Here is a 26,759-nt window from a genome sequence, read left to right as displayed (position 1 = left end):
TTGCTTTATTTTCTATTACCTTTAAGACTTAGAAGAAATATCCACAGGAATTGCTCTGTTGCTAAGAAATGTCTTTGCAGTGTGTAAAACAGAGGTCATTCCTAGACTGTTTGAAACTATAACAGAGGGCAACAACTTCAGTGTTGTCTCCAACTATGCTTTCCTCAGACCCATTTTAATTAAGGAACCTAAATAATATTACAAGTTTCACAAGGAAAGGACAAATTTTACCAAGGAAATTCAGGGTATACAGTGGTACCTCAGGTTAAGTACTTAATTCCTTCCGGAGCAAACAAACTACACTATGAAGCCACAATTTCTTCTTGGCTTACTAACTGTGGTTTGTTTGAGCACACCAAACCAAAATCACTGGCTTGGATTTATCACAGGGACCATGGTTTGTTTACTCATCCTAACAGAGGAGTGAGGCTGGAGCAATCTCCACATTCATTATAAACTTTATAATGACGTGCAAACTGGACATTTGTTTCTCAGTAGGAGATGCCTGTTCTCAGTTTTCAGAAGAAAGGAAATCACACCTATGGTTTTTCTGTTACATTTTGGAAGTAAAAATTCCCCACCCTTTTCTTTTTTAGCTCATTGTTTTTGATTACAGTGGTACCTCGGGTTACAGATGCTTCAGGTTACAGACTCTGCTAACCCAGAAATAGTACCTCAGGTTAAGAACTTTGCTTCAGGATGAAAACAGAAATCTTGCGGCGGCAGCGGTGCAGCAGCAGTGGGAGGCCCCATTAGGTAAAGTGGTACCTCAGGTTAAGAACAGTTTCAGGTTAAGAACGGACCTCCAGAACAAATTAAGTTCTTAACCCAGGTACCACTGTACTGGCTTTTGCAAAGTAGCTGTAGAAATGTAACAAATGTTTTCTGGCACATTATGAGTTGAAACAAGTGTTATCAAACAAAATATTTGTAAATATGATGCAAATGATTTCTGAGAGATGTGATTTATTTTTCAATATGCCTAAAGGTAAAGGGACCCATGACCATTAGGTCCAGTCATGACCGACTCTGGGGTTGGGGCGCTCATCTCGCTTTATTGGCTGAGGGAGCCGGTGTACAGCTTCCGGGTCATGTGGCCAGCATGTCTAAGCCACTTCTGGCAAACCAGAGCAGTGCACGGAAACACCATTTACCTTCCCGCCAGAACAGTACCTATTTATCTACTTGCACTTTGACGTGCTTTTGAACTGCTAGGTTGGCAGGAGCAGGGACCGAGCAACGGGAGCTCACCCCATCGTGGGTATTCGAAACCCGGGACCTTCTGATCAGCAAGTCCTAGGCTCTGTGGTTTAACCCACAGCACAACCCGTATCCCAGATCTCAAGCCATTCTTCCCCACACTCCCTTTTCCATCTTTCCCTTTCTCCCTCTCCATGAGACACAGTGTTGTGCAGCCACCTGCTCTGAGGAAGGATTTGGTGGATATGGGCTAGAGAGAATGCCGAACCTCTCTATTGACTATGACCACTACTTCCTTTCTGTGAATGCAGATCTCAGTGGGCTGCAAAGCTTCTCTCATACAAATGCTTTCTCCTCAAATACAGGGCAGTAACCACTCAAAATAGGACACAACCATTATTTCCCTTTCCTCTGGGGGTATACTGCCATTACATAGTCCAGATTTGCAAGCGGCACAATATGTGGGGAATCATCTAGGATACCATCATATCAATGCCTTCTTCTCTGTCAGCAGAATTATAGATTCATTTCTGGACTCTGCCCAAATGTTTGAACTCTGAGAGGAAAGACTAAGGTGACAGCATTTTGTGAACCCATACATATTCAACAGAGTGGGGTGGGGTGGGTGCCCAGTGCCATATAATATTTCCAAAATAAAACCGTAATCCTCAAAAGGATGTGCCAGACTGAAGACTGTTGGGAGAACCCTCCAGGCTATCGGAGCCCCCCCCCCCATTTCTGTGAGCGTCCTCCGGTGAGCATTGCTCTGGAAAAGGCACCCCTTCCTCTCCATGGCACTCCAGAGACATAAACCAGCTTGGTTTATGCACACTAATCTTCTGGCTTAACACAGCAAGAAGAATGAAGCATCATAGTTATAAACTACTATTTGTTTACACTATATTACATGGACATGGACTCTCTCTCATCCAGCTCCAAGAGAAAACAGGCAAACGTGAAAGTACATCACATAATACATACAGATAGGGCTTTATCCAGTTCTCACGCTTCCTCACAAAAAGACTGTGTGATTTGCACTAATCACAAAATGCAGCCTCGGAGGAGTGAAATTGCTGGAAGCGTGAGAAAGAAGGCTACCTGCAGAAGAATTGCAGGAAGGGCCAGAAGCCCAAGAGCTCTGGGGCAGGAGGGACCAGTGGCAAGAATCGTACAAAGCCTAGCTCTACCCAGACACATGCTTTGATCACACCAAGACCTCCCCAACTATCCAGAAGGAAGCATCTTCGCCCTAATGCATCATGAAGGTAAGACGTAGGAGGGGGGGGGGGATGATAGGTCAACTGTGTTGTCATGCACTCCTCCTCCCCCAGTGTTGGGCACAATTCTGATTATGAGGAAGCAACAGAGCTCTCACTCTTGAGGATGTACAACCTGTACCTGCCAAAACTGCGGATTCAGTTTCTTCCCTATCGATCCATACACCATTCCTCTGTGCCTGAGTCTGGATGTGAACATGGCATGTAAAGCATGGGCCATGGCATAAACAGCACTGTGGATGCTGTAACTGTGGCCTGTCATGCTCATTTCAAAAAATGATCCAGGAAGGTTCTCCAGCTTCTCCTCTCCGGTGCAAATATTCCCCTCCACCTTGTCTGTAGTGATATCTGGGAATACACATTCAAAGGCCTGTTGCCAGAAGTCCCTGATAAAACCGTCCCCATCTGTGCTGGAAGGGTTTCTGTGCACAACATACTGATGAAATCCTGGTGGGTTTCTGAAGTGAATTTCAAAGGCTATAGCACCATTGAATACTCCTGAATCCCAATTTCTTTGAAAGACAAATGTAGCGAACTCAACCTTGGCCGTTACTATCCATACTCTACTTTTTACATTATTAATCAAGTCATCATGTTTTGATAGGTATGGAAGCCATCTAAAATTTGCCATGGAATAAGACTCTCCAGAGGTCACCACTACGTTAGCTGTGCTGCTAAATATTTTGTCTTGTATATTGGCCGCCCGTTCTAGCAAGCCATACATTTCAGAAATAAAACTGAAATCGGGGATTCTTTCTATGAATGCAAAGCAGACACCACTGTTGGTAAACATGGGGGAAATAGTTTGCACAAATCTTTCTCCATTCTCATTGTCTGTTGCAATGACTCCAATCCACATCCACCTGAAATGCAGAAGCAAAGAGAGAATTCCCTCATACTGAAGAGCTTCTGAGACTGCCATCTGGTAGAAGGGAAGCCCTGGACTTTTATCATTCATCACCGGAACAGAGCCATAAATGAGCTAAAAAGTAAATGGAGGAAGAGAAGAGACAAAGTAGAGTTCTTTCACAGTATTCATAATCATTATGTGGAGAACCCTATTAGTCAAATGTGGCCTTTGCCAACGTTTTGGGGTTTGTGTGGCTCTCTCTCACATATACAAAAGACAAACATGCAGATGGGCTGAAAACTGGGATTGTCTCCCATTTGTGGTTTTCAAACCTTTGATTTGATGACTGGAGAGGGGCACTGTGTTTGGTTTGTTTTATTTTATTTACAAATCTTGTTGACACTTTGATGACTAAAGCAGGGCATTGTCATTGTGTCTATTTTACTGTTTAGTAAAAGCTTTTAATGTTTGATGGACAATTGTATTTTAATATTTTGTTGGAAGCTGCCTAGAGTGGTTGGAGAAAACCCAGCCAGATGAGTGGGGTATAAATAAATTATTTTTATTATTATTAAAAAACAAAACAAAGATTTTTTTTATGTCATTGTAAAATTTGGCAGGGTCTTGTACAATAGATAAAACTGAATGGGGGAACATATCATGCCCCAAACAGCAGATTCTCTAGACATTATCTGGATTTGTCAGAATTGCAACTTGGGTTAGATGCACATTTCTTCTCTGGAGTTTCGTCTTTCTTCTTCATGATGCACATGCCCCATCACAGAGCAAAACTGTGCTGATTCTTCTCAGACTTTATTTATGAACATTTATTTCACTAATGAATCAGCTGCTAACTACTTTTACATACCATGCCCCAAACAGCAGATCACCTAGACATTATCTGGCTATGTAAAAATTGCAAGCAATTTCCCGTTTCCAACAGCAACTCAATTTGGATACCCTCCTCACTAAGCAGAAATTGCTACATAACTAAAAACCGCTGGTGAGGTAGAAGCCCACTCTCCCATCAGAGGCTTTGGGATATCAGTGGTGTAGATGTATGTGTCAGACAGGGGGAGTGACATATTTTTTTTTCTGGTATTACAACCTTTCCCCTTATTCAGGTTTCTTTCTTTCTTTCTTTCTTTCTTTCTTTCTTTCTTTCTTTCTTTCTTTCTTTCTTTCTTTCATCTATTATAATTATGTACTGCGTTTATGTTCCAAGGATCTCAAGGTGGTGTACATGGTTCTTCTTCCAATTTCATCTTTCTGGTATTGCAACCTTTCCCCTTATTCAGGTTCCTTCCTTCCTTCCTTCCTTCCTTCCTTCCTTCCTTCCTTCCTTCCTTCCTTCCTTCCTATTATAATTATGTACCGCCTTTATTTTCCAAGCATCTCAAGGTGGTTTTAATGGTTTTCCTTCCAATTTCAGCTTCTTCCTGAACTGCTGATACACCCTGAACTGATGCTGAGGAACCTGCCTCTTTCTCTATGCAAGCTAATAGAGGTATTGTACATAGGTGTCCTACCTGTGGAATCTTATAGATATCCAAAACAGTAGCCACATAAAAGGAGATTTCAGAATCCAGTCCCCCAATGACCGCTGCCAGATAACTTTCAATATCACATATATAATTAGGGACAAATTTCTTCACCATGGATAAAAGCAGCAGCGTGGCAAGGTATGTGCTCTTTGCACTGATATAGCTGTCATATAAGCGGAAGCCCAAGGTGATATTGGGTAGGATGTGAGGGTCTTTGTTGATCTCCTTGACTGCAAATGCCAAGGCCATGATATGCTGGTAATGCTTAGGCACCACCCTAGAATGAGAGTTGCAAACTGTTTCAGTAGGAACATCAACAGTTATTTCCTTTTCAATATCAACGCAGTAGTTAGTCATACTGCGTTCAGTGGGGTTAACACTCAGTCTGCTCTACTGTTGAACAGCTCTTATGAATAGAAAGTTATTTTTGATGTTTAGTTCAAATCTCCTATCTTGTAACTTGAATACCCTGATTTGGAGCAAGAGAAAACAAGCGTGTTCCATCTACCAGGTGACAGCCCTTGAGATATTTGAAAATGGCTATCATATTTCCCCTCAGTCTCATCATAACTAACATACCAAACTCCCTCAACCGCTCCTCATAAGGCTTGGTTTCCAGATCATCTTTGTTGCCCTCCCCTGTACATGTTCCAACTTGCCAATATCCTTCTGAAATTGTAGTGATCAGAACTGCTAATGTGGAGTAATTGGCGTTTTTCCCTTACACACCTGAAGTCTTTTTCTGACTCTTACAACATCTCTGGTCTCTCCCTGTAATGTCCTCGTTTTCATGAGGCAGTGATGGTCTTGGAATTCACTGCATTCTATACTTCTTAATAAGTACCTTTCAGTGATGAAACAAACAGTAGCGTAAGATCAAAAAATGAAATCATAAGAACCTTCAGTTTCAGAAAAGGTTTTTAAAAATTCATTCTTAGTAATACTCTAGTTCAGATAAAGTCTATCAATATATACACACAAATATACATCCTTTTCAATACATTTCTATTCATTTCCCTATCCAGAAATTGGAATTTACACCATATTGTCTTAATTCACAAGAGATTCCTGAAATTTTTTGCCTCACCAAAAGTCCCATTCAAATCTAAAGTGGTTTCCCCCAGGTAAATTAGAAGAATGATCAAACTCTAGGTTTGATCATTCCTCTGCTGTAATAAATGAGTGGCTTAGTACTTACACAAGCTCTTCAGGCAGCACTGGTGGGGGTTCTTCAGCGAATGTTGCTGGAGAGGCGATGAAGCCACCATGGGAAACAATGCCACCAATGAGGAACTCTCCTGGCTGATGATACATTTGAAGTGGACGGTGTGGACCTTGGAGCCTGCATTTTGCTATGCGAGCCTGACATACTTTGTAAGAAAACAGTTCCAGCAGCAAGACCACTAAAATCACCATTCTCAATTCAAAGGCAACTGTTTGTTGTAGGCAGAAACCACTATTTCCCTAGCATTAGTATAATTAATTTCTCCAAGATAAAAACTGTCTCATTTGAATGGTACTTTATTTACCTGAAGCAATACAATCTGGGACTATCCAAGATCAGACTTGAGGCTCCCAGAACCTATTTAAATTATTCTGGTAATTTTAGTATCCTTTCCTTTACTTTTGCAAGTGGCCACTGAAAGCCCACAGGGGTTTTTGAGAAGCCACAGCTTTAATTATAGCCCTGTTCATAACCAAGCTGGAATGTAGTTATTTATTTAATGCTTGCGAACCCCTGTGGAATTGAAGAAGAAAATGTGTTTGTCACATATTCAGAACTATTGTGGTTTTTTTTTTTATATAAAATTTTTATTGAGTTTTCACATTTTATATACACAGACACACACACACAGACAAAGACAACACATGTAAAGTTTCATATCCTTACTTTCCTAACCCCAGTTCTTGACCTCCCCCCACCCCCCCTTCATACATCCTAATTCAATTAAATTAGCTCAGCAGGTTCATATCTCTCATCCTTTACATATTATTATTAAATATATATATTTTTAAAGAAATACTTAATTCTTATTACTTGGCCAAATTTTACTTATCCAATTTTCTTATAAATATTAAATCCTTTTCTAAGGTCGACTCAAATTCCTTCCACGAATTTCCCTTTTATCTTAAAAATAGGTCATAATAATCAAACACAAAGGTCATAAACATTTTTTTAAAAAGTTCTTCCCCCCCCCCCGCCCCGGTTTCTGTCCCTTCCCAATGTCCCCATGTCCACAAAAACAGTTTTTAGCCTGGATTCCTCACATCTGAGGCCTTTAAATCTCTGTCAGTCTCTCTCTGCCGATTTTGTTGGTAGCCCTCTTTGTTGGTCATCGGGTCTCGAAGGAGTTCTAGCTCAGTCTCATCAGATTTTCTTCTGTCCAAAGTACTTGGTACCAGCTGCTGCGAATGGTCAGCTAATCTTCCATACTCAAAGAGGAAGCCCCAATCATATTTCTTGCTTCTTTTAAATTCAAATATTCCAAATGTTCCAGGGGCTTCCTCCCTCCTCTTTCGCATCTTTCGCAGATTTGTAATCCAAAGGTCTTCTTCTTTATGTTCTGACAATGTAGGCTTCTGGTTGGTACTCTCCATCTGTACTGGCCCTTGTTCCCTCTCCTCCTGTTCCGAAGTTATCTCTTCTAATTCAGCTGTAGATTTTTTCCCGGTCAAATCCATTGTGCATTCAGCAGAGTCACTTATTTTAGAGTTCAAGGTTATAAGTTGTTTATTCATAGCCGTAGTCTGCTCCTGCAACTTTCCCATGAGAAAAAACATTCTGTCTATCTCTGCCTGTAGTTTGCCATCTGCAGCCATTGTAGTGTTTCAATGTTTCCCCTAGGGGGATTCTGGTTACTTAATAGTCTTTTCCCAACAGTCCGTTACTTTGTTATTTCACTACTTTGTTCCCAACCAGTTTAATTCAAATATAACAAATTTAGTCCAGAAAGGTGTTAAATAATAAGATTTTTAACTTTTTAAACTTTCACTGCCCGTTTGACAGCTCCTTTGACAGCTGTCAAACTCCTTGTTCCTTTTTCTCCAGCTCACATACAGGACACTCCCGGGTCTGGGGGGGGGGGTTAGACAAAGGCTTCTAAAATTCCACTCTTACTCTCCAGCACAAATCTTCTTCTGTCAAATTCATGAAAATATTATCTTTTAAAAAACACCAACAAGAAAAAACTCTCCACCTTAGTTCTCCGCTCCTTGCTTTAAATTTTCTGTAGGCAGGGGGGGGGGTGCGGACTTCCCTTTAGCACATCCCCCGATCGTACCAAATTCAAAGGTAGAAATTTTAAAGTCCAAATTCCATTTTACTCATGGATTAATTAAAGTCCGAATTTCAGGGAAGAAAGTCAGCGGTCTCCGGCCATGGCTCGCGGCTTCGCTCCACTGCAGTAGCGGTCCACTCACAGCACCATGCCGCTCCCCGTACCCTCTCCGCAGCCTTTAAAAAGGCTCTTCGTGGGTCGGGGGGGCGCTTTAGGTGCCCGCCGAGTCACCAAGTCCGCAGGCTTCCGCGCCTGCAGTTTCTGAGGGTCCCCGCGTCGCCGTCGCGGTAGAACCCTTCTCCAGCGGAGCCGATTCCCTCCGGAGCTCGGAGGGAATCCGCCATTAACCAGATCGCGCTAACCCGGAAGTCCCAGAACTATTGTGTTTAATTCCCTTTCAGTGGATAATAAGGGGCCTGTGGTATATTGGTGAAGTTAGAAATTCATAATAGACTGTGTTCTCGAAGCTACAAACATGAGTCTGACCAAACTGTGGGAGACAGTGGAAGACAGAAGTGCCTGGCGTGCTCTGGTCCATGGGGTCAAGAAGAGTCAGACATGACTAAACAACAACAAATGTATGATTGTCTTCCTCAAAGCAAATAAGTCAATTTTACAAAGGAAATTTCAACTATGGGAATTTGGAGTCTAGAAAAAATTGTTAAGCAGAGCAGCTGAAATTATATTTCCAACTATACTACTGTAAACACAGAGAAAAACACAAAATACAGCAGTAGACTGGTTTCTCATTTCTTTAATTTTTCTTCCTTATTAGCTGTTCCCTATTGTTGAGCTCAGGCCTCAGAATGATTATATAACATTTGGGGAAGAAGATGCAACCCAGCAACCCACCACCGGAGGCTAAGATGGAGAAGATTTCCACAGCCACCATATATTTTCCCTTGGTGCTCAGGTAGGAGGGAATAAAGGACAGCCAAACACTGCAGAAAACTAACATGCTGAAAGTGATAAACTTGGCTTCGTTGAAACTGTCTGGTAACTTCCTGGCGAGGAAAGCAACAGCAAAACTTACAGTGGCCAGGCAGCTCATGTAGATGAGGACACAGTAAAACATGGCCACAGACCCTTCATTACATTCTAGTATCATTTGTTCTGTCATTGAATGCATGTCCACATCAGGGTATGGGGGAGAGGTTGCCAGCCACACAGTGCATATGCCAGCTTGAACAATGGAGCAGGAAAGGAGAATGGAGTGGCCTAGACCTTTCCCCACCCATTTCCTCATTCTGGATTCTGGTTTTGTAGCCATGAAGGCCAAAACCACCGTGAAGGTTTTTGCCAGGACACAAGAAACAGCGGTTGAGAAGATGATACCAAAAGCTGTTTGCCGGAGGAGGCAGGTCACCTTCTCAGGTCGGCCAATGAAGAGCAATGCACAAAGGAAGCAGAGTAGGAGAGAGATGAGCAGAGCGTAGGTGAGGTTTCGGTTGTTTGCAATGACAATGGGTGTGTCATGGTGTTTCATAAATATACCTAGTACCAGAGCTGTTATCAAGGAAAGGGAAAGAGAGAAACAGGCTAAACTGATGCCCAAAGGTTCTTCATAAGACAAGAAGCTTATATCCTTGGGTAGACATGCATCCCGGTTCTTGCTTGGATAGTCTTTGTCTGGGCATTTATGACAGTCATTCACATCTGGTGGGGGAAAAAATATTAGGTCATATATTTTAGCTTGCTGAAATGTTTACTTTCTGTCTGAGAAGAAAAGAGCTCTGTTTAAATCAAAGCACATGTTTAGTACTGCCTGATGCTCTGTAATGTGGTATTGTTGCAATCTAAGCTTTCACTATGTCATGGATATGCCAATAAACCACATGAGACCGTGAGGGGAAAAGTACAGTGGTACCTCAGGTTACATGCGCTTCAGGTTACATGCGCTTCAAGTTACAGACTCTGCTAACCCAGAAATAGTGCTTCAGGTCATGTACCGTATTTTGTGCCCCATAGGACGCACTGGCCCATAGGACGCACCTAGTTTTTTTTTTTTTTGGGGGGTGGGGAAATAAAGAAAAAAAATATATTTCCCCCCCAGGTGCGGGGCTGGAAGAACCAGGTCAGGGAACAGCGGGAAGGCGCGCTCCACCTCCCCGCTGTCCCCCAAGCTTGTGGGGCTGGCAATGGGGAGAAGTGCGCTGAGCCCGGGACTGCAGGCTGGTCTGCGCGGCCATTGGCTCATTGATTTGTGGAGGAGGGGAGATCAGCCATCTCCTGCCCCTCCATTGACCAAGGGTATTCTGTTAAAGGAATCTAGGGCCTGGATCCTGTCTGAAGTCCACTTGAGGGGCTAAGGCCATGGCAGGCCTCTGGGGACATCGAGGAGAGATGCATGTGAGTTCCCCTGATGTGGCTTCCTTTTTGGGTGGTTTACCCTTACTGACTTCCTGCAAAGGGGTCTGATATAGCCCTTTGCCAATGCCTCAGCCAATACCACTCACATTTTTGTAATCAATAAAATTGTGGCCCAAAATTTTGCCCAATAACCTTAAACCAAGATTCTGTGTCAGTGTGAATTTTATTCTAACAAGTAGCTGCTTTGTGGGTCTTGCCAAAGAAGAAGAAGAAGAAGAAGAAGAAGAAGAAGAAGTAGAAGAAGAAGAAGAAGAAGAAGTTTTTGTTTTTTTTTGTATGTGGGGGGGGGGTGGGGTGGATGTTTATTGGGCCTGGGAATTTGTTTGATTTTATGTTTTTGTAATTTTTATAATTTTTATTGTTTTTTGTTTGTATTGTTTTATTTGTGTTGTTGTTTTTTTTGTTGTTTTTTAAAGGGGTTATTTTGTTCTTAAGGGGAGGGGTCAGGGCTGCCGGGGAATGGGCCCCAGCCCACAAAATGGCTGGGATATGTTTCACGGGGGGGGGAATGCACTGGGACAACCGATCTCAGTGATCACGGGTAGGAGGAGGAGTTACGCTAAGACCAGACCACGTCATTACAGAGGAGGCAGGTTTAGTCGTTGTCTGAGGACTATCCCTGCCTCCGGGTCTGGCCCTGACCGGATGAATACTAGAATCAGCAAGGGATACCCACATGACCTGAAAGTGTTGCTGTGCAATGCCAGGTCAATGATTCATAAAACCACTGCCATCCATGACTTGATCATGGATCGAGGACTTGACCTGGCATGTGTAACAGAGACTTGGTTGGATGAAGCAGATGGGCCTGTCCTTGCCGCTGCTTGTCCACCAGGTTTCTCTTACGCACAGCAACCCAGGTCATGTGGGCGGGGAGGGGGGGTTGCAGTGATTTTTAGGAAGTCATTAGTTTGCACCAGGCGTCCTATTGGGAAGACCCAGTTTTCTGAGTGCATGTTCTGGAAGTTGGGCAATAGGGGCAGTACAGGATTCCTTTTGGTGTACCGACCTCCCCGCTGCACCAAGGATTCCCTGCCCGAGCTGCTTCAGGTCGTGGCAGATGTTCTCCTGGAGACACCTAGCTTGGTCGTCCTAGGGGATTTTAACATCCATGCCGACACGACCTTACAAGGGGCCGCTCGGGACTTCGTGGAAAGCATGGCCTCCATGGGGCTATCCCTGAATAAGTCTGGCCCAACCCATAGCCGCGGACATGCCTTGGACCTGGTGTTTACCTCTACGGATGTTGGTGATCTGACACTAAGTAAAAGTGAAACGAAAGAAGTGCCATGGTCAGACCACTTCCTGGTGCAACTGGACTTCTCTGCGACCCATCCCCTCTGCAGGGAGGTGGGACCAATTCGGATGGTCCGCCCCCGCCACTTAATGGATCCAAATGGTTTCCAGAGAGTGGTAGGGGATGCTTTATCCCATGTTGATGGCCTTTCAGCCGATTCCCTGGTGGCCCGCTGGAATGTGGAGTTAACCAGGGCTATTGACTGTTTGGCTCCGAAGCGCCCTCTCCGATTGCATGGAGCCCGGAGAGCCCCGTGGTTTTCCATGGATCTGAGGGCAATGAAACAATCGTTGAGACGGCTAGAGCGTCGGTGGCGGATAACCCATTCTGAATCTGACCGGACACAGGTTAGAGCTCAACGTCGAGCCTACCAAGTGGCGATAGCGACGGCGAAGAAGACTTTCTTCACTGCCTCTATTGCATCTGCAGAAAACAGCAGCAGGAGACTCTTTCAGGTGGTTCACAATTTAGCGGAACCACCTGTAACATCGGGGCCCAGTACGGGCCACATGTTCTCCTGCAATGATTTTGCAAATTTTTTTGCAGATAAAATCGCTCAGATTCGGGAAGAAGTAGACTCCACCGTGGGAGCAGGGCCGGGGCGGGAGAGTGCTAGAGTCCTGTCTGGTCAAGTTGTGTGGGATCAATTCCAATCTGTTACCTCCCAGGATGTGGACAGGCTGCTTGGACGAGTGAAGCCAACCACCTGTCTCCTGGATCCTTGCCCATCCTGGCTTATAAAAGCTAGCCGGGAAGGACTGGGCGATGGGCTTCGTGGGGTGGTGAATGCTTCCCTCCGTGAGGGAGCCTTCCCAGACCCGCTGAAAGAGGCGGTTATTAAACTGCTTCTTAAAAAACCATCTCTAGATGCGGCCACGATGGCCAATTATCGCCCAGTCTCAAACCTTCCATTCTTGGGCAAGGTGATTGAGCGAGTGGTTGCTGAACAACTCCAGGCACGCCTGGAAGAAGCGGACCATTTGGATCCCTTCCAGTCGGGATTCAGGCCTCATCATGGGACTGAAACTGCCTTGGTCGCACTGGTTGATGATCTCCGGCGGGCTAGGGACAAAGGTGAGAGCTGTTTCCTAGTTCTGCTGGATCTCTCAGCGGCGTTTGATACCATCGACCATGACATCCTTCTGGACCGTCTTGAGGGGCTGGGAGCTGGGGGCACTGTCATACAGTGGTTCCGCTCCTTCCTCCTGGGCTGTGTTCAGAAAGTGGTGGTGGGGGATGAGTGTTCAGACCCCTGGGCTCTCACTTGTGGGGTGCCTCAGGGTTCTGTCCTCTCCCCCATGCTTTTCAACATCTACATGCAGCCGCTGGGAGGGATCATCAGGAGGTTTGGGCTGGGTGTTCATCAGTATGCAGATGATACCCAGCTCTACCTCTCTTTCAAATCAGAACCAGTGAAGGCGGTAAAGGTCCTGTGTGAGTGTCTGGAAGCGGTTGGAGGATGGATGGCGGCTAACAGATTGAGGTTGAATCCTGACAAGACAGAAGTACTGTTTTTGGGGGACAGGAGGCGGGCAGGTGTGGAGGATTCCCTGGTCCTGAATGGGGTAACTGTGCCCCTGAAGGACCAGGTGCGCAGCCTGGGAGTCATTTTGGACTCACAGCTGTCCATGGAGGCACAGGTCAAATCTGTATCCAGGGCAGCTGTTTACCAGCTCCATCTGGTACGTAGGCTGAGACCCTATCTGCCTGCAGACTGTCTCGCCAGAGTGGTACATGCTCTGGTTATCTCCCGCTTGGACTACTGCAATGCGCTCTACGTGGGGCTACCTTTGAAGGTGACCCGGAAACTACAACTAATCCAGAATGCGGCAGCTAGACTGGTGACTGGGAGCGGCCGCCGAGACCATATAACACTGGTCTTGAAAGACCTACATTGGCTCCCAGTACGTTTCTGAGCACAATTCAAAGTGTTGGTGCTGACCTTTAAAGCCCTAAATGGCCTCGGTCCAGTATATCTGAAGGAGCGTCTCCTCCCCCATCGGTCTGCCCGGACACTGAGGTCCAGCTCCGAGGGCCTTCTGGCGGTTCCCTCACTGCGAGAGGCCAAGTTGCAGGGAACCAGGCAGAGGGCCTTCTCGGTGGTGGCGCCCGCCCTGTGGAATGCTCTCCCATCGGATGTCAAGGCGATGGACAACTACCTGACATTCAGAAAACATCTGAAGGCAGCCCTGTTCAGGGAAGTTTTTAATATGTGACATTTTAGTGTATTTTACATCTCTGTTGGAAGCCGCCCAGAGTGGCTGGGAAAACCCAGCCAGATGGGCGGGGTACAAATAATAAATTATTATTATTATTATTATTATTATTATTATTATTAAGAAGAAGAAGAAGAAGTGCTTTGAACCACATACCATCGAACTACTCTGAATGCATAGTCATTCTCATTTGATTAGCATATTTAAACTATCTGAAAGGCAATGATCAGAAAGAGGCAGGATCACACACACAATAGATTATCTCTTTTGAAAAGTAAATTCAGCTGCCCTTACAACACCTTTCAATTATTAGTGCTGAGTCTGGATCTATTTAATCTATTTATTTCTCTTACCCTCCTGGTTTGCAATCTTCCCCTCTGGACATGGGATGCAATCGTAGCAGCAAGGGGGCTGTCCCTCCTTCACTTTCTTGCTGGATCCTGGAAGACATCTCTCAGTACAGAGAGAAAGAGGCCGAGTCTATTCCGTAAACAAAAGAGCAGAAGGATCAGCAAGAGAACAATGAGTTTGGAAATCTTCATGTTCCTGGGCCCCTCTCTATGTTACTAAGCTGAGTTAGCATTTCAGAAATATGTAAAATGGTTTTTTTTTTTTTAGTACAGTGGTACCTTGGGTTACATATGCTTCAGGTTACAGACTCCACTAACCCAGAAATAGTGCTTCAGGTTAAGTACTTTGCTTCAGGATGAGAACAGAAATCGTGCTCTGGCGGCGCAGCAACAGCAGGAGGCCCCATTAGCTAAAGTGGTGCTTCAGGTTAAGAACAGTTTCAGGTTAAGGACGGACCTCTGGAACGAATTAAGTACTTAACCCGAGGTACCACTGTAGTAGTAATGTTTGAAGTGATGTCATACTCCCTCTATTGTTCGGGGATGTGTAAGGTGTTGTGATTACATAGCAGTTCCCCACTTTTTAGCAAGAAAGGCAAAATCTTGGGGCTTATCCTCTTTTCCTCAGTTAAAAACCAGTATTTTACAATTGTTAAGAAATATATAAAATATTTATAAATATAATAAAATAAAACATTTGCCTTTATACCGTGAGTGACTTCTAGCAGTAACATTTTGGCTCTTAATCTGGTACTTGTATGAAGAAGAAGTTTTTGGATTTGATATCCCGCTTTATCACTACCCTAAGGAGTCTCAAAGCAGCTAACATTCTGCTTTCCCTTCCTCCCCCACAACAAAAACTCTGTGAGGTGAGTGAGGCTGAGAGACATCAGAGAAGTGTGACTAGCCCAAGGTCACCCAGCAGCTGCATGTGGAGGAGCGGGGACACGAACCCAGTTCACCAGATTAACCACTACACCACACTCTCTGTATGCATCATGTTCTACACAGGCTCTCTGTATGCATGTTCTACACAGGCTCTCTGGTTGCATTGGTCATGTTCTACACAGGAACATGCAGTTTAAAAGACCGTGAGTAGACATGCAGGTGAATGATCATTGCTTAGCCAATACTGAATTTCTTTGGAATTATCTAATAATGTGGCCCTACCTGATTAAACCAACTGTGCCATGTTATGGCACCTTCATCAAGGATGAATGATTGGTTTTGAGAAGTTTGCGGATCTATCCTCCCAACGCTTACTCTGTTGAAACTTTGGTTGGAGAATATAATCCAATTGACAATATCCAAGCTAGATACCACCTCTCCATTCTGGTTGATGAAGACCACATCTCCAGCCGTATTGTTAAATGAGATACTTCTCAGAAAGTGATGGAGCTAGATTGAAAACAGAAAAGGCACATGTTTGGAAAAAGCTGCAGTCTAATGCAGAGCGGAGCATTTTTTTTTCTTCCTGTAGGAAAAACCTCAATTGGTGGGGGTGATTCAGTCAAGTGTCAGTGGATTCAGGTCCAAGCATGGAGAGACCACCAATTTTCTCTCTTCCACATCCCTCTCCCCATTTTTACAACCTTTCTTTATATGCCCCGGCCCACAGATCCCGTTTTCCTCTATCCCTCTTCATCTCAGGAGACACCACAGTGGTGTGTGATCACCTGCTCTGAGGTACGATTTGGTGTGTATGGGATAGAGAGAATGATGAACATCTCTCTCAACCATTACAGCTGCTTCTTATGTGTGAATGCAGTGGCATCTCAGTGATCTCCAAACTTCTGTCATACAAAACCTTTTTTTCTCTGAGAGGAATGAGCAAACTGACAACATTTTGAAAACCCATACTTTATCAGAGAATAACAGGACTCTTCCAGTTGAGGATGTTCAGCCTATTACCTGCCAAAACTGTTGATTCTGATTCTTTCCTCTTCCTCTGTATGCCATTCCTCTGTGCCTGAGTCTGGATGTGAGCATCGCATGTAAAGCATGGGCCATGGCGTAGACAGCACTGTGGATGCTATAACTGTGGCCTGTCATGCTCATTTCAAAAAATGATCCAGGAAGGCTCTCCAGCTTCTCTTCTCCGGTGCAAATATTCCCCTCCACCTTGTCTGCAGTCATATCTGGGAATACACATTCAAAGGCCTGTTGCCAGAAGTCCCTGATAAAACCATCCCCATCTGTGCTGGAAGGGTTTATGTGAGCAACATACTGATGAAATCCTGGTGGGTTTCTGAAGTGAATCTCAAAGGATATAGCACCATTGAATATTCCTGAATCCCAGTTCTTTTGACCAACAAATGAAGTGAACTCAACATGGGCAGTTGTTATCCATACTTTACTTTTTGTATTGTATGTCATGTCATCATGTTCTGATAGGTATGGAAGACATCTAAAAGTTGCCATGGAATAAGATTCTCCATAGGCAACAATTACATTAGCTGTGCTGCTAAAAATTTTATGGTTTATTTTTGTCCCCTGTTGTAGCATGCGATCAATTTCAGAAATAAAACTAAAATCAGGGATTCTTTCTAGGAATGCAAAGCAGACACCACTCTTGGTAAATATTGGAGAGATGGTTTGCAGAAATCTTTCTCCATTCTCATTGTCCGTTGCAATGACTCCAATCCACGTCCACCTGAAATGCAGAAGCAAAGAGAGAATTCCCTCATACTGAAGGGCTTCTGAGGCTGCCATCTGGTAGAAGGGAAGCCCTGGACTTTTATCATTCATCACTGGAGCAGAGCCATAAATGAGCTAAAAAGTAAATGTAGGAAGAGAAAAGACAAAGTAGTTTTCCCCCCACAGTATTCATATACATTATGCGGTGAACCTTGTTAGTCAAATACGCCCTTTGCCAATGTTTCAGGGTTTATTTGCCTCTCTCTCAGTTTTACAAAAGACACATGCAAATGGGCTGAAACCTGGGATCATCTCCCTTTTCTCATTTTTAAACCTTTGATTTGATGACTGGAGAGGGTTTGTCTGTCTGTCTGTTTGCTTATATTACAATTATGTACCATCTTTATTTTCCAAGGACCTCAAGGTGGTGTACATTCTCCTTGCAATTTCATCTTCACCCTGAACTGATGCCGAGGAACCTGCCTATTCCTCCATGCAAGCTAATAGAGGTATTGTACATAGGTGCCCTACCTGTGGAATCTTATAGATATCCAAAACAGTGGCCACATAAAAGGAGATTTCAGAATCCAGTCCCCCAATGACCCCAGTCAGATTATTTTCAACATCACATATATAGTTAGGGACACATTTCTTCACCATGGATAAAAGCAGCAGTGTGGCAAGATATGTGCTCCTTGCACTGATATAGCTGTCATATAAGTGAAAGCCCAAGGTGATATTGGGTAGGATGTGAGGGTCTTCGTTGATCTCCTTGACTGCAAATGCCAAGGCCACGATGTGCTGGTAACCCTTAGGCACCACCCTAGAATGAGATTTGCAAACTCTATCAGCAGGAACTTCAACAGATGTATCCTTTTACACACCAACACAATAGTTAATCATAATGAATCAGTGGGTTAACTCTAAGTTAATTCTACTATTGAATAGCTCTTATCAATAGAAGATTCTCTCTGATGTTTAGTTGAAATCTCCTCTCTTGTAACTTGAAGAATCTGATTTTTGTCCTAACTTTCGGAGCAAGAGAAAACAAGTGTGTTCCATCTTCCTGGTGACAGCCCTTGAGATATTTGAAAATGGCTATCATTCCTCCTCTCAGTCTCATCATAGCTAAACATATCAAACTCCCTCAACCATTCCTCATAAGGCTTGATTTCCAGACCATCTTTGTTGCCCTCCTCTGCACATGTTTCAGCTTGCTAATACATATCCTTCTTCCATTGTGGTGGTCAGAACTGGATACAGGACTCCAGGTGACCAAGGCAGAATACAGCAGTATATTACTTCCTTTGCTCAGGACACTATACTTCTGTTGATGTAGATCCCTTGAACCTTTCCACATGAACTACTGGCAATCTAAGTGTTCCTCATCTTAGATTTGTGCATTTGTCCGTATTGGAATTCATGTTGTTACTTTTGTCCCAAATTTCTAATTGTTTAAGGTTTATAGTATCTAGAGCAGGGGTTGCTAATGTGGGGCCCATGGGACATCTTGTCGTAAACACCAGAGGTCTTTTTCTGAGAAAGTCTCTGGTCTCTCCCTGCAGTGACCTCATTTTCATGAGTCGGTAATGGTCATTGCAATTCACTGAATTCTATACTTCATAATAAGTACCTTTCAGTGCTTAAACAAACCTTAGCCTAGATCAGAAAATGAGACATTCAGCTTCAGAACAGGTTTCTAAAAATTCATTCTTACTAATACTCTAGTAGTTCAGATAAAGTTTATCAAAATTTGCTGTTCAAAAGGCCTCTCTCAGACACATACATACATACATTTCAATACATTTCAATACATTTATATTCATTTCTCTATTCAGAAATGGGAATTTCTCCTGTATTCTCTTAATTCAAAATACAATCGTTCCAATTTTTTGCAAGAGCAGAATCCCATTCATACCTAAAGTGGATTTCCCCAAGTAAAAGTGTAAAGGTTTGCAGTCTCAGTCATTATTCTGAGGCTGCAACTCTAGGTCTGCTCATTACATGGATGTAATAAATGAGTGGCTTGGTTCTTACACAAGCTCTTCAGGCAGTGCTGGTGGGGGTTCCTCAGTGAATGTTGCTGGAGAGGAGAAGAAGCCACCATGGGAAACAATGCCACCAATGATGAAATCTCCTGGCTGATGATACGTGTGAAGTGGATGGTGTGGACCTTGGAGCCTGCATTTTGCTATGTGAGCCAGACATACATTGTAAGAAATCAGTTCCAGCAGCAAGAACACTAAAACCACCATCCTTAATACAAAGACAACTGTTTGTTTTATGCAGAAACTATGGTTTTTCTGGCAATACTAGAATAGGTTTCTCCAAGATAAAAATTGTCTCATTTAAATGGTAGATTAATTTCCTGAGAGGACACAATCCGGGAGTATCCAAAATCAGACTTGCTGATCCCAGACACTATTTAAATAATTCTGGTTAAGTTGTAGTATCCTTTGTGTTATGTTGCCAGTGGCCAGAGAAAATACACAGGGATTTTTGAGGAGCAGTAGATTTAATTATAGACTTGTTAATAAACAAGCAGGAGTGTAGTTGTTCATCCAATGCTCGGGATTCCCTGTAGAATTGTAGAAGAAAATTGCTGAAGAAAATATTCAGAACTGTTATTTTAATTTCCTTTCATTAGATAATAATAGACCAGTGGTGTATAGGTAAAATTAGAAGTTAGAAGACCTTGTAGCCAGTGGAGACTCCAAAATGTAGCATGGTGTATTCAGCATCTTGGATCTGGATTCACACCAGCCATGTGACATGAGTGGAATAGCCATTCATGGCTATTCTGGGGGATGACCTCTCAGCCTCCTTCCCCTGTGCCTTGGGAATGCATGTTTGCCCAAACCCTCAAGGGCCAATGCCCCTGTGATTCTGGAGAGGTTGAGTTGGTGCTCCAGGTCCTCCTGTATGACTCCTTTTACAGAACTTTGTGAAATGTCTCTCTTGATTCTTTCAGCCTCTGTGAGCTAGAACCTTAGGGAGAAAGAGTATTCTTGAAATCTCTCAGACCCCACAGTTCATCCAGACACAGCTGAGGGTGGTGATGATTCCCAAAATTGCTGAACCTGATGTTTCAGCCTTTTGGTAGATTTTAATTCAGTGTCCACCTTCATTCAGTGATGCTGATATCTCTGACTTCTTCTGCAAACATGCATTTTATTTTTTAAATATGTATTCTGCTTTACTTTGGCTAGGGCAGGGGTTGGGGATGTGTGGCACTCCAGATGTTGATAGATTCCAAAACCAGCCAACCCCAGCCAGTATGGAAAATGATCAGCAATGATGACGGCTGTAGTCTAGCAATATCTGGAGGGCTATAGGCTTCCTATCCCTGCTCTACGTAGATTGAAAGCAGATAACAACAAAACAAATAACATGTTTTACTATTTTTATATATATACTGTATGCTGTAAGCCGTCCATAGTGGCTGGGAAAACCCAGCCAGATGGTTCGGGTATAAATAATAAACTTATTACTATCATTATTATTATTATGAATCCTACTTTTTTCCATTCCTGTCTCTACTTGAATACCTGTATTTTCTGCAAGGGGAGCATAATCTTACACACACTCATTAATAAGTATTGTTAGCTTGCTGTAAATTAATATAGATGTCTACTCAGAAATACGTGTTTTAAGGTTTAATGGGGCTTACTCCCTAATAAATGAGTACCAGTTGACAACCTTGGCTTTGGTTTAAGGTTGAAATTGGGAGAAAGCAGTGGCTTTGTGCCATTAAGAGCTTTATGGAAGGAATAAAATCAGAGGTTAAGCCTGGCATCTAGAAAGCTGAGGTCCATTATGGGCATACACACACATCCTGAAGTTTCTCTGTCCTCTTTGATTCCACTTTCAATCTCATTAATCTCTGGTTTAGTTGCATTCTCTATTCAGCATCGTTAGATCTAATCACTTTTATCTGCTCATCAAACATTTGCTGAAGTATGCCAACAGTCTGTGGAATGTCCAACAATATACGTGACGTACAGGATCTTTTTGATCTTATTAACAGTTCAGTCTCATTACATCTTCCGTCTTCACCTTAAGATCTCCATAGCATCATCTCTTATGAAATTCAACACATTCCATTCCCAAGGAGGAAATATGAAGTGGCAAAGTTACTTGTGTTTTCTTGGCAGCTCACACCAAATGTAAATTTCCATTGTTACGTGGAGAAAAGACTTTCAGTTCTCTCAGTTGTACATTATAACCATCTCAGAGAGCCTTTTCCATGCACCATACCCACGAGGGTTACTATGAGGTTTGGGGGCAAAATGTTGATTCTGTCACTCTTAAGTTGATTAACCCTGTTAGGATTCCCAGGAGCAGGTCCTGGTTTCACAACGTCAGTAGAGATGGGACTCTTCATCTCAAGGTCATGGGTTCAAGCCCCACATTGGGCAAAGGATTCCTGCTTTGCAGGCCATTGGACTACAAAACCTCTGGGGTATTTTCCAACTCTACAATTCTGTGATTCTTGGAGTCCCAACACAGAAAACAGCTTTTTCAGAGCACCAGATGTTAACCCCCTGTTTACAAATTTCTCCAGAGTGGATTTGATAGCAAAGATTTATGGCTGGCTATCATCAGTCACCATGTAACAATCACTGTTGGCAGACTGCCACAAAAGCTGTTGGGTCTGCCATGTTTCTCTCTTAGAAGCCCACCATTGCTAAGGAGATTGATGTGCACACTTTCAACCTCACCTGCTGCTGCTCAGGCTGATTAGCTGCCAACCCACTTTCTTGCGTGTTTTAATAAATGGAATAATTTGATGAGCACACACATAGACACACAGAGATGTCCTGCAATTTGGTAGTGTTATTAGTCTCTAGAGGGTTTACCATGTCTTCAAATTCCAATTCCATGAACCTATGTGAAAAGTTTGGCACTTTGGTTTCTCTATTCATGTCAAAGGGATTTCTGAAGGTTTGGTTTCCAAATCTCAATTTGAATTCAGGGTTCTAAATGAAATCTAGACCACACCGATTCTGTCTGAAAGAAGAGTGGAGGATTTGAATCACCAAATCAGGCTCTAAATTGAATGGTGAGGTGTGCAAGGGAAAGGCCCTGCAGATATCTGGTGAATTTTTGCCCCTGCCCAATCCAGGGACATACATTATTAAGAATAGATCCATCCCGTGTATTGGTGAAATAAAACTTTTCAGTTGTGGCTTCCCATCTGTTGAATGCTTTGCCCAGTGAGGTCTGCTTGATTCTTTGTTGCCATCTTTTCCAAGGACCAGGGCAAAATTCTTCCACATTTTCTTATCTCGTTCTCTTAATTTCTCCAAGGAGACCTGATTCTGATAAAATCTTGGTGGGGGGAAACCTAATTCAACGGGGAGTATATTAGATTACAGTACATTGATTAACTATGGAACTCACTGCCACAGGAAACATTGGTTGGGACAGTACATTTGCTCTTGGGTACTGCTTGTAGGTTTCCCATATACATCTGGTTGGTCAGTGTGAGTACAGCCTGCTGGGTGAGATGTGCCATTGGCCTGATTCAAGAAGATCCTCTTACATGTCTATAACTGAAGGGTATCAGACCTTGAAGTAGAGGGTGTGGGGGGGGGCACATAAACTTTATAACCGGCTATGTAATTGAATTGTATTTGAATAGGTATTGCTATTTGGTATTCATATAATATGGTGTGTATTGGAGTTTTGTAATAGAAAATTAATTTAAAAATTGAACAAAAAAAGAAAGATTTAAGGGCAGAAACAGATTTGCTTACATGCATATTTTGACAAAAATTGCTCTCAGTCTTCTTGTCAACACATGCTACTACAGAATAATGTATGTGTAAAGGGATCATTGTTTTCCTTAAAGCAAATAAGTCAATTTTACAAATGAATTTTCAACTATGAAAATTTGGAGTCTAGAAAAAAATATATTCTGTACAGAGAAAAGCACAAAACACAGCAAAGGACAGGTTTATTATTTCTTTAATTTTTCTTCCTTATTAGCTGTTCTCTATTGTTCAGTTCAGGCCTCATAACAATTATGTAACATTTGGGGGAAAAGATGCAACCCAGCAACCCACCACCGGAGGCTAAGATGGAGAAGATCTCCACAGCTACCATGTATTTTCCTTTGGTGCTCAGGTAGGAGGGAATAAAGGACAGCCAAACACTGCAGAAAACTAACATGCTGAAAGTGATAAACTTGGCTTCGTTGAAACTGTCTGGCAACTTCCTGGCGAGGAAAGCCACAGCAAAACTTACAATTGCCAGGCAGCTCATGTAGATGAGGACACAGTAAAACATGGTCACAGACCCTTCATTACATTTTAGTATGATTTCTTCCATCACAGAGTGCATGTCCACATCTGGGTATGGGGGAGAGGTTGCCAGCCACACAGTGCATATGCCTGCTTGGACTATGGAGCAGGAAAGGAGAATGGAGTGGCCTAGACCTTTCCCCACCCATTTCCTCATCCTGGATTCTGGTTTTGTAGCCATGAAGGCCAAAACTACCGTGAAGGTTTTTGCCAGGAGGCATGAAACAGTAGTTGAGAAGATTATACCAAAAGCTGTTTGTCGGAGGAGGCAGGTCACCTTCTCAGGTCGGCCAATGAAGAGCAAAGCACAAAGGAAGCAGAGCAGGAGAGAGATGAGGAGAGTGTAGGTGAGGTTTCGGTTGTTTGCAATGACAATGGGTGTGTCGTGGTGCTTCATAAATATACCTAGTACCAGAGCTGTGATCAGGGAAAGGAAAAGAGAGACACAGGCTAAACTGATGCCCAAAGGTTCTTCATAAGACAAGAAGCTGATATCCTTCGGTAGACATGCATCCCGGTTTCTGCTTGGATAGTCTTTGTCCAGGTGGCCGGCCTTGAAGCGTCTAGCTCTCCGCAGCTTTCCAGACTTTGGCTGACGACGATCACCAGTGGAAAAACACTGCCCAGGGCTCCTTTCAGCTGGCCTGGCCCCCCTTCTTCCGGAAGAGCACTCTGTGCCAGCCCTGCCCTCGCTGAAACTGCGTTCCACTCCAGCACTCACAGTGGAAAACTTTTGAAACTTGCCTTTGGAATTCTCAGCCCCCCCGACTTTCACCTCAGGGACAAGGGCTTCAGCCATCTCCAGGCTCTTCATGACTTCTCCAGGGCCCTGGCCTCCTGCTGAAGTTTCACACAAACTTCTCAGCACCTCCCAGGCAGCCCTTGCTGACTCTATGCCCTTCAAACTAAGCAAGAGCGATGCGTGTACGCATGCTTTCAGCATAGCAAGCTCTCTTTGCATTCTCTGCTGGCTATCTTCAGGCAACACAGCCTCAAAGCCTGCAACGTCTGTCCCTTCCGCTCCTCGGCTGAGGGGTAGTGGCTCTTTCTGGCTTACATCCCAAAGCCCAGTAACCAGAAACCAACCCCTTACTCTTCTGGACCAGGTTGCCCAACATTTTAAAGTGAGCTTTTCAAGCGGAATGTCCTCAAAGACCTGGCTGTCTGCCATGTTGCTCTTCCCCGGGGCCCCAGCTGCAACAGGCCTTTGAATGTGTATTCCCAGATATCACTGCAGACAAGGTGGAGGGGAATATTTGCACCGGAGAAGAGAAGCTGGAGAGCCTTCCTGGATCATTTTTTGAAATGAGCATGACAGGCCACAGTTACAGCATCCACAGTGCTGTCTACGCCATTCCCCATGCTTTACATGCCATGTTCGCATCCAGACTCAGGCACAGAGGAATGGCGTACAGAGGGAGAGGGAAGAATCAGAATCTACAGTTTTGGCAGGTAATAGGCTGAACATCCTCATCTGGAAGAGACCTGTTATTCTCTGATAAAGTATGGGTTTCCCAATGTTGCTCATTGCTCTCAGAGAAAAAAAGGTTTTGTATGACAGAAGTTGGGAGGTCACTGAGATGCCACTATATTCACAGATAACAAGCAGTAGTCATGGCCGAGAGAGATGCTCAGCATTCTCTCTATCCCATATACACCAAATCCTCCCTCAGATCAGGTGGTCACACACCACTGTTGTGTCTCCTGAGATGAAGAGGGACAGAGGGAAAGTGGTGTGGGGCAGGGGAGATAAAGAAAGGTTGTAAATAAGGGGAGAGGGAGAGAGAGGGATGTGGAAGAGAGAAAATTGATGGTCTCTCCATCCTTGGACCTGACTCTACTCACAGTTGACTGTATCACCACCCACCTCTTGCTCTAGATCCTGCCCACAGGATAAAGATACCTCAGTCTTGTATTAGAACTGCAGTCTTTTCCAAACAATTGCCTCTTCTGTATTCAATCTAGCTCCATCACTTTCTGAGAAGTATCTCATTTAACAATACTGCAGGAGATGTGGTCTTCATCAACCAGAATGGAGAGGCAGCATCTAGCTTGGATATTGTCAATTGCATTATATTCTCCAACCAAAGTTTGCACAGAGTGAGAGTTGGGAGGATAGATCCACAGGCTCCTCCAGGCCAATCATTCATCCTTGATGAAGATGCCATAACATGGCACAGTTGGTTTAATGAGGTAGGGCCGAATTGTTAGATAATTTCAAAGAGATTCAATCTTGCATAAGCAATGATCATTCACCTGCATGTCTACTCACTGTCTTTTAAACTGCAAGTTACTATGTAGAACATGGCGAATGCATCCAAGTACCAGATTAAGAGCCAAAAGCTTGCTGCTAGAAGCCACTACAGGAGTAAAGGAAAATATTTTATTAAGGATGATACAAAACAGAACACAGAGTGCCTTCATGTGAATATGGGTGCTTTGATCTAGGCCAAATGCCAGTTTTTCTATGAAAAGGCCTGGAGACAGGAGTGCAAAGTTTTTTCCCAGCCAATCAGGGCCTCTGCATTTATTTTGCCTGCACAAGAGGGTGTACGTGGTGAAAGACCAGGAAACTATTAAATGGATGATCTGTTTGACCTTGAAGCAATCTTACATCAGAGAGTGCACATAAGTGGTTAGTTGGAGTAACTAATGGGTTTTCCTTTCCTCTGGAAGACTGCAATGTGAATTTTAAGTAAAAATAGAAATCTATATTAATATAAACATAAGAATTAGGATATCTTTACATTTACAAAATACTGATTTTAAACTGAGTTAAAGAGGATGCATTAATAGATAAGCCCCAAGATTTCACCTTTCTTGCTAAAAGGTGGAGGAATGAGCTGGTTGGGAAAGGGAGGTGTAATAATACCAGAGGAAGAAAATGGGAACTGACAGCAGCAGGTGCAGGAGACCGCTAGTCTTCTAAGTTCATAAGTGGAAGAGGAGGAAGCAGGAGAAGTGGTGAAGATTGAGAGAGTGAAGGAGAGAGCTGAGAGGAAAGGTGCAAAGAGCAAGTGACTGAGCATTAGGAATGGATACATTAGTCTTTAAAAAAGAGTTATCTTCTTAAAGTTTAAAAAAGTTACCTTCTGCCTTTTCATTTATGGTATAGACTCAGCCTCTTTCTGTCTGTACTGAGAGATGTCTTCCAGGATCCAGCAAGAAGATAAGGCCTAAAGAGTTGCGTGGGAACGCAGAGGCCAGACGGCAACGGAGGAGGTTGCTTCTACGGAAGCTGCCAAGGTCCTGAGCAAGGGGGAGTTGGTTGCCGAGACAACCAGAGAGAACAGCTGCAGAAGCCCAAAGAGAGGGGGCAGCGAGACGTTTGTTGCTATGGCGATAGTGAAGAACAGCTCTGAGAGAGACAATGACTTACGCTTTGTCATCGACTCAGGAGCTAACCGCAACCTGATTCCAGAGACCCCTGCTGTC

At 43.6% G+C, this 26,759-nt stretch overlaps 3 protein-coding genes and 1 pseudogene across 5 annotated transcripts in view; 1 reads left to right on the top strand and 3 right to left on the bottom strand.

Moving 5' to 3' along the window:
- Window positions 1-17,847, bottom strand: part of LOC307201977 (vomeronasal type-2 receptor 26-like) — a 59,014-nt pseudogene extending 41,167 nt beyond the window's left edge. The window contains exons 1-2 of the transcript XR_013843913.1: window positions 17,551-17,847; window positions 16,294-17,154 (exon numbers count right to left, since the gene is read on the bottom strand). The product of XR_013843913.1 is annotated as a vomeronasal type-2 receptor 26-like (transcript). The remainder of the gene's footprint in view (window positions 1-16,293; window positions 17,155-17,550) is intronic.
- Window positions 1-26,356, top strand: part of LOC307201991 (vomeronasal type-2 receptor 26-like) — a 139,822-nt gene extending 113,466 nt beyond the window's left edge. The window contains exons 1-2 of one of the 2 annotated variants that reach the window (XR_013832795.1): window positions 24,538-24,776; window positions 25,290-26,356. The gene's annotated coding sequence lies outside the window, so the exon portion shown is untranslated. Of the gene's footprint in view, window positions 1-24,537; window positions 24,777-25,289 lie in introns of those variants that run through there. The other variant, XR_013832794.1, reaches the window with a different exon arrangement.
- Window positions 2,572-3,435, bottom strand: LOC307200470 (vomeronasal type-2 receptor 26-like; the record flags this gene model as incomplete). Its single annotated transcript, XM_079949010.1, has 1 exon — window positions 2,572-3,435. One exon carries the CDS (start codon window positions 3,433-3,435, stop codon window positions 2,572-2,574), a length of 864 nt encoding a protein of 287 aa, XP_079805136.1.
- LOC307200469 (vomeronasal type-2 receptor 26-like) lies at window positions 22,955-24,686 on the bottom strand (the record flags this gene model as incomplete). Its single annotated transcript, XM_079949009.1, has 2 exons — window positions 22,955-23,916; window positions 24,654-24,686. The coding sequence occupies 2 exons, from the start codon at window positions 24,684-24,686 to the stop codon at window positions 22,990-22,992; spliced, it is 960 nt and encodes a 319-aa protein (XP_079805135.1). The 3' UTR covers window positions 22,955-22,989.
- Window positions 26,357-26,759: the final 403 nt, after the last annotated feature.

The sequence above is a fragment of the Podarcis cretensis genome (assembly GCF_951804945.1).
Source record: "Podarcis cretensis genome assembly, chromosome: 13".
Classification (NCBI taxonomy): Eukaryota; Metazoa; Chordata; class Lepidosauria; order Squamata; family Lacertidae; genus Podarcis; species Podarcis cretensis.
Note: the sequence above shows the minus strand (reverse complement) of the source record. Positions and strands in the feature narration are given on the sequence as shown.